This window comes from Eurosta solidaginis, chromosome 2 (genome assembly GCF_040869045.1).
Source record: "Eurosta solidaginis isolate ZX-2024a chromosome 2, ASM4086904v1, whole genome shotgun sequence".
Taxonomy (NCBI): Eukaryota; Metazoa; Arthropoda; class Insecta; order Diptera; family Tephritidae; genus Eurosta; species Eurosta solidaginis.
This window is the reverse complement of record NC_090320.1, coordinates 124,830,936-124,838,991: the sequence shown is the minus strand read 5'-3', so window position 1 is coordinate 124,838,991 and position 8,056 is coordinate 124,830,936. Positions and strand designations below refer to the sequence as shown.

The window sequence follows — 8,056 nt, the reverse complement described above, 5'->3', positions numbered from 1 at the left end:
GAAATATCTTATTCCCTCGTTGTTCGAGAAACTATACGAAGGCCGTCCTAAAAATTATTTTGTCCTCTCCAACCTCGTCGTTAATGACCTGATACTAATAAAAAAATACTGAAATTTGCTTATTTCACACCTGAATGATAGAAAATAAACACTCTTCCGTGGAAAAATTGCCTATGACAGCGTAATGACAGAACAAAGACAATTGAGAACTTACGTCATCTGGTTATGTCACTTCAGACCATATAATATCCGTTTTCAGATATGAGACTAGGTTGGAAATTTTAACTTTTTTGGACTGAGCATGCTCTAATTATGTTACTTTATGTATACATCATGATATGTGTTTTCGTCCGTTCTAAGCGTCTGCGCATTAAACATCAAATACTGAGGAAATAAAAACATTTTAAAAGAGTATACATCGTGCACGTAGAAGATTTACTCTACTCAAATAAGAACATTAGACTAAATAATATATTCTTTTATTAGGTATATAATAAATGCATATACAACGGTAGGATATGTCGTTTGGAAAGTTTTTTGGTTTAAGTGCACGTAAAATTTCTGTGCGGTGTGTATAAAATCAATTCACTTATAAGTAACTATTCACTAGTATCTAAAATTGAGGTAACAACCTGAGAATAGAGATATTCCTATTGCAAATACATGCATACTCCACATAATGCCCTTCGAAAATTTTGTAATTTATCTACATACCTTTTGCTTGTTGTAAGCCCGCTTACTCATACAAAGGAAAAGTTTAAATGACAGGAAATCCCCTCTTTGATTTTTTTTGATTTATGCAAAGTTAACTTACTTTTCACATAACCTCGGAATGTAATATTTCAGATCCATCAAACTTCACCAACAAACCATTTTTATATCATAAACCGAATTCGGCAGGGTAACACTGTCAGACGATGTGTAGAATTAAACTTAATTTATCTATGCACATTCATAAAAAAAAAAAAACTTTATGACAGCGCCTTCAACTTTTCTGTTAAAATTCCTCCCTCTTAAACAACGCAAGAAGATATATTGCCTTTCCCAATAATACATTTCCATAAATAAGCTTAATAAATTTGCCGATTTCATAAACATATACAAATTATAATACTAGCATGTTTTCATCATAATTACACCAGCAAATGCTTCTAAAACCTAAAAGTTTATGTAAACATTTTCTATGAAATGTAGAATAAATGTACATTAGAGTGTGGCACTTAAAAAGGTGGAAGTGTGCACCAATAAGTACAATAAATATAAATTGGAGCATATCACTAAAAAAGTTGGCAATCTGCCAAAATTGAAAAAAAAATAATATTTAAGCACCCTGCGAAATTAGTTTTTCTTTGTAACTTATCTATTTGATCATAGATTTCAATGAGTTATACATGGTTGTGATATATCCTAAAACCGATTTCGAGCTATGTATATAGTAGAGATATACGGCGCCGCAAGGTCATTAATATCGGCGCGGCGGCGACGTTTTACTATATCTTCTATTCATGTAAGATGGTCTAGGCCGTTTATTCCTTTGTTTATGTAGAAAATTGGTGCGATATCGTCGAAAGGGGTATACGAATCCAATTGTGAAATTAAACTCTTTCTAACCGTCCAAGAGTAAATAAAAAAAAACAGGCGCTTCAAATGCCAGCTCAACATAGCAACGGATTTTGCACAGCCTATTTCACCAAAGTTATTCCTTTTATAATATAATTCCTTGGAAAACTATTTATTTTGGACTTTTAATATATTTGGATCAAGATAAAAATTATTTTAGGATTTTTATTACCTGAGTCGGAAAGAACTAGTTAAAATATAAAAATAAAAGTCCGTAAATAAAAGTGAAATCCGGACTTTTATTTTTTAAGGCCAAAATAAAAGTTCGGCTTTATAACAAAGAAACGGCTTATCCGAATTAAAAAAATTTGATACAAGTCGATTCTCCTGGATTCCTAAAATTTAAAACCTTATGGACTTTTGAAAATTTATGTTAATAATAATAGAAATTTATCATAAACAAACTATATCGGAAATCTCGTAGTATAAATAGTGAACTTGCAGTGGATTTTTGCAATACATTTTGTTCCAATACAACTATTAGAGTGAAAATTGGTACACCACATTCTGCTATGATGGGAAAGCTTTCTAAAAAAAATGGGCGTAATCGGTCAGTAGCCACGGCTCTTTCTGTATATAGAAATTTCCGCACAGAACATGCGATATTTGAGTATCTAAAGAAGCGACGTTATTCAAATTTGGCATGTAAATTACTGACATTGCATGCAGTTGATCCACATTATTTTTTTGGACAATGGATGTGGCACCGCCTACTTTCCAGATAAGATTTTTTGGATTTTCAAGTGCGATAACGCGTACATCCTGTGAGCTATGCTTTTGCAAATTGGTAAGCGAACTTCATATTTGTATTTGTACATGCCGACAGAAAAATTTTAAAATCGAACTAAAGTCACACCCACTTGTATATAAGCCCTGCAAAAAATTATGCGATTTATCCCTAAAAAGATTGGTCTCCGATTGATCTCTTTTGTCTACATTTGTGAAAAATTTATTCCCTTTAGCCCTTTCGGGTACAGTTGAGATTGAGTTGGTGTTAAATTTTAGGAGAATATTTTTTATTCCTTTTTGAAAAGCGGGCGGTCAACTTACATCAAATAGATTTGGTGGCTTGGCAAAACTTTCGATTCTGTATTTATATACTTACTTTTCTTCTTCTTCTTCTAATTCTCGCCTTTTTAAAATAAAAACACTAAAGTTAAGGTTTCTAATTCTATTTTATTTCATTATAAATTAAAATTACTACCCGATATGTATTTGAACAAAATATATGCTGATTTTAAAGCACAACGAATTTGTCGTTGATTGATTTTCACATTACAATCAGTATGAAAATGATATAGACAACGCACAACATCTGGATGTAAACTATATAATCTGGAGAGATTCATTCCATTACATCCTGTATTCACCTCTTCAATGTTAAACACCGGCTTTTGGAGGAACTCTGCTATCCATACACTTTTTTGCCGCCCTTAACATAAAGGCCTGGACGACGCCAAGTTAGGCAGGGGAGTTCTGTTTCTAATAAATTAGGGATTAATATGACCGCGTGGCGGGTTTAGAGGAGTTGTGCCGGTCACTCCTAGAGGGGATATAAGTAAATTTGTAAACGGATGGACAAGTTTTTTTTGTCGTTAATTTTTCTATTTTTCACAAGTTTTGCTTTGATTACAGTTGGAAGAATTCTTGCACTTGCATTGTTTTTAGCAAACTTTCGTTTTTTTTCTTTCTTTCATTTTATTATTGTTTTTTTTTTCACCATACTTCCACCCACACACTCGTGTAAGAACCCATGCGGTTCATCTAAATTTTCTTTAATTTAATAATTGTTTTTTTTTTGTTTTGGCACTTACTACATTTTTTTTTCTGTAATTCCCGTGAGGTCAGAAATCAAGTGGGATTTTTACTTTTAAGCAATTATAGGATTTCATATCAGCTTCTATATCTAATTTATAATTGAATTTGAACTTGAACTACTTCTAGTTATAAGTTAACTTAGACAAAGTTTTTGGATTCTCTGTGATTTTTTTTATTTAAACCAATCGATATTAAGAATAGGTGCATTAGTATTAGGGTGAATTGCTGAAAAATTAAACCTAGGTTATGTAAATTTTCTTGGAGTCGTAGTTTATCTATACATTTTTCTTTTCGTTCTCTGTACCGATTGTCTTAAACATAGCTGAGTAGAGGTTCGGAAATATCTGAATGGTTAATAAATTATAAGGAATGTATGGATGAAAACATAGTTTTTTTAATAATGCAGGGCTAAAGTTTTAGGTTTGGTGTTGGTGCTGCGCTTGCGCATGGCAAAGTTAGGTGAAGGTGAGTTATAGGGAAATATGACCGAGTGACAAACGGACAGGCTGGTGTCAGGCTTGGGGGCGCTGTAAGGAAATAGGAGTCAGCACAGCGCCCATGGTTCAGCGCAAGTTGTGCTGAAGAGGGAGGGTAGACTCCACCTGACAGGACAGGCCTTCACTTTTTCTCCCCTTATGCTTTCCCCTCTATAACGTTGTCCCTCACGTCTATTTCTATCTGTTTCAGCTTTTCTTTCCAACACATATGCAGGTATGAACCCTTCTTGTTCATGTGGCTGCGGTTGAGGTCGGTGGTGCAATACCCCGCCCAAGACGACGAGCTAGCCTAGGCCCGCAAGCATACCTGCTTGCCGCCGCTCCTCACCACCCAAATAGTCAGCCACGTAACAATGGCGCCCAACGCTAATAGCCCGATCCTCCTTTTAGCTCCTACATTTTTCAACTAACTCTATTTTTCACTATTCCTTAATTTTCCCACTTTTATTCCAGATTTCCTTGTTTTTTTTTATCCTATGTTCCTTTCAAACCCAATCCTTATTTCCGTCTTTTGACAGAACAGGGACAGTCATGATGGCAACGCCGTTTGGGTTCACTTGATCGACAAGTGTCATCATGACCAGAGGATAGGGATTAGCTGAGTGTCCATGTCAGGGTTCCTTTGTTGAACTTCAACAGCTCGACAAAGTGGTAACTGGCATGACACTTAGCTAGCGACGGACTTAGGTAGGAGATCGTGGCGAGCTGTTCAAGCTACCATACCGGGAGTCCAGCACTGCCGGTAAGTGATGTTTACAGTCGCGGCCACGATATTTAGGAGTAGGAGGTGTGGCATCCGCACTTAGGAATAAGTTCTTGAACGTGAAGTGTCACACTTCCACGCCTTCACCGAACCTTCGCCAAGGCAGCACCAGAATCACCAAAGCAAACATAAATTTTCCTATTTTTTTTGGACAGAAGTTGATTTTTCATATTGGGTGTTAGGAAGTTTTGGATTTTAAGTCAAAACTTTTTTTATTTCGAAATTATTAGTATTTTGAAATCTCCTAAAGTACTACCATATTGTTTGAATAGTACTCTTGTTGTTGCATTTTTTATCTATTACTAGTTTTTTTTGATACCTTTTTCTCAATTTTTGTTTCATCACTCAAACAACTTGAATTGAAATTCTGTTTTACATACCTATACATATATTCACGCAAACATATTCGAATCTAATTTTCGTTTTAATCATTTTAATATTTTTATTTTTTTTTTTTTGTTACATATATGGACATAAGCTTATTTCCTTATTTTTTTTTATTTTCTTTTAACCCGATTTGATTTGATCGATATCTTTTTTTTTTTTGATATTTTGGTTTTTATTATTTTTTTATAACACAATCAACCCTAGTGTTTGGATACAGTTTATCACTTTTCTTACTTATTTTGAAAATTTGTATTTTACTTTGGTCGGATAGAGCAGTGGAAGCAATACCTATTTTCTCTTAATCCGTGTGTTTAGTATCACTTTCCTTTTATGTTATTGGGTTTGAGTAATCCACTACAAATACAACCACTAACAAAGTACCTGGATAATAACAAACTTTTTTTATTTTTATTTAATTTTAAGATTTTAATTATTTTGGGTTCACAGAAGGGTTAGAGTAGTACCTTTGTTTTTGTTTTTTTGTTCTTGGACTCGGAAGCATTTTCCCTATCTATATTTTTTTATTTGTTTCCTTCATACCTTTATATCGTAGTTTACCAACTTGAATTTGAATATTTTTTGTTTCAACTACATATACCCCCGGTTATTTTTTTCGGCTTTGGGTTAATTTTTATAGGTCTGCCTACTGGACATATAAGGCATAAAATTTAATCCTTTTATACACATGCCCTAATTGAATTACATACACATACACACTAACATATTACTTTTATACATATAAACTGAATTTTTTTGGTATCTTTATATTATTTATCTTTTTTTTTTAATCACATTACCTGGTTGTTTTATATTTACTTAAGCCTATTTCGATCTGCAAATATACACAGATTGTTCTTATTGAAATTAATTCTTTGGGTCACATTTTTTAATTTTCCTTTTTTTCCATCTGAGTTTAACGTCGGTGGATATCCCTTTTTCTGAGATAGTAACCCGGGGTACATTAGGGTGTGCGAAAAATATATTTTTTGTTCAATTAAATTTTTCTGAGTACCGACAGTGAATGTCGGAGAAGGAGAAAGAGGCCGAGAATGGGGTTTTGGGGGATTGGGTATACTCGACCCCAATAGACGGGTAACCAGGAGCCGAACCCGCGCGTTAGAAAACCAAATAGCTGGTTCGGTTTTTAACCAAATCGACACAGGTATACTGAGGCCCGTTGACTTTGTCCCTACGGACTATTTTAATAGGTGCGCGTCGCGGATTTTTGGATCTTTTGGCCCTGATCGCCCGCTGAGGGTCTCTGTCGCGAATGGTGTGTCATTCAACGAGTTAAATAATAGCCTAAACTTCTCCCAAAAAATCGATTTGGTGTGCCAAATGGTCGATAGGGAAAACGTAGGTGCCCAGGGGAGTGAGACTCCGGCGCAGAATGCACCATCAACGAATTTCGGCACTAGCCTTAATGCTCCTCAAAGCCACACCGCCCAAAATGCAAATAATGTCGAACAGCTTAGCCGAATGATGGCGCAACAACACGACTTGGTGGCGCAAATGGCAAATGAGGTGATGAGCATTAAGACCAGTGTCGATAAACTTGGTGGCCGCGTAGCAGACATGGAAACATCTGCGCAAGCGCCTGTACATCGGTCCGCCTTGTCATCTACGCCCGAGCCTCAGAGCCGGAGGGGGAAAACGCAGAGCGCGTCAATGAGCCAACTGTCAGTTACAGTACCGGGCGAGATGCCAGCGATCCTCCCAGGTGGAAGAAGCTTGACCTTGAAAAGTGGCACATCAAATTCTATGGGACCAGTAAAGGTATAAGCGTCGAAAGCTTCATCTTTCGGGTGGAGAGGATGCGCGAGCAGCATAATATTTCCTATTTCCAGCTCTTCACGGACTTTCATAGTCTGTTAGGGGAAACAAAAGTCGAAGCTTTTGATAGGAAACCTCAGCGCCCACCCCAACACCAATCCCAATCCGTACCCCAACACCAATCACAATCCTTACCCCAACACCAAACCACAGCCAATCCCAATATTGTTCGTCCTACTGTTAGTCCTGAGTCTAAGTGGACTGTGAATTCCTTTTGTGCTTCTCCCTTCCACTTGATGTTGTGTTTTTCGTGTGGTATGCCGGTGGATCACTTTGTGAAAAACCCGGCAGAAGCACAAAAACCAAATAAATGTTCGTCCTCGTTCCATAATATGGTCTGTTTTGCTTGTGGTAGTGATGCGTCCTTCTGTGTTTTTAAACCCAAACAGGGAAACCCGAGGCTGCCGGAGTTGACCGGGGACTCCAGCCAGGAGTTTGGCAACCCGGCAGCCCTGAAATAAGAATTCTGAAAAGAGAAGAAATAGAAAAGAGAGTGGAGGTTAGGAAAGCACAAGGGACCATGGAAAAACGCGAAGTAGATAGTTTGCACCAAAGAAAGCTAGATTATGAAGAAGCAGGAAGAAGGATATTTTGTGAAACCATAAGTACTAATAGGAAAAAGAGAAATTTTGAGAAGATTCATAAGATGAGGGAGAAAAGGAGATGTTTCAAGAGGTTGCGCAGCAAAATTGTTGCGACAATTGTCACTGTAAAAGGTGACAATAGATTTTTTGCCAAAACGAGTGTAGGACGTCAGGAAGTATTGGCTTTCTTGGATTCCGGGGCGAGTGCCAGCTGCTTAGGAAAAGGCTCAGCGGCACTCCTAAGGGGTAAAGAGGCCTTGATTGTGCCAATCAAGGCCAAAATATCCGAACCGCGAACGGGGAGGAAACCGCCGTGGTAGGGGTCATAAAGTTACCAGTCGTGTGGGATAATAGGACCAGAGAATTGGAATTTTTGATAGTTCCTGATCTGCAACAGGAAGTATATTTTGGGATAGACTTTTGGCAGGCCTTTGGTATGAGTGTTATGAGTAAAGGTATGAATGGGAATGTGTGTCCAAATGTTGCCAGAGTGGCGGAGCTTGTACCCGCCGAGGGTGACTTGTCTTTCGATGCCGTGCAACACGTTTTAACGA

General features: G+C 37.0%; 1 protein-coding gene across 7 annotated transcripts in view; it reads left to right on the top strand.

Annotated features, from left to right (window-relative positions):
- Positions 1-350: 350 nt before the first annotated feature.
- The window catches only part of Cdk5alpha (Cdk5 activator-like protein), a 700,666-nt gene continuing 692,960 nt past the window's right edge, over positions 351-8,056 (top strand). For 4 of the 7 annotated variants that reach the window (XM_067769661.1, XM_067769657.1, XM_067769662.1 and 1 more), the window contains exon 1: positions 385-568. In XM_067769661.1, coding sequence (XP_067625762.1) covers positions 519-568 — 50 coding nt within the window. In that variant the 5' untranslated portion in view covers positions 385-518. Of the gene's footprint in view, positions 625-8,056 lie in introns of all 7 variants that reach the window. The other 3 variants (XM_067769660.1, XM_067769658.1, XM_067769659.1) reach the window with 3 other exon arrangements.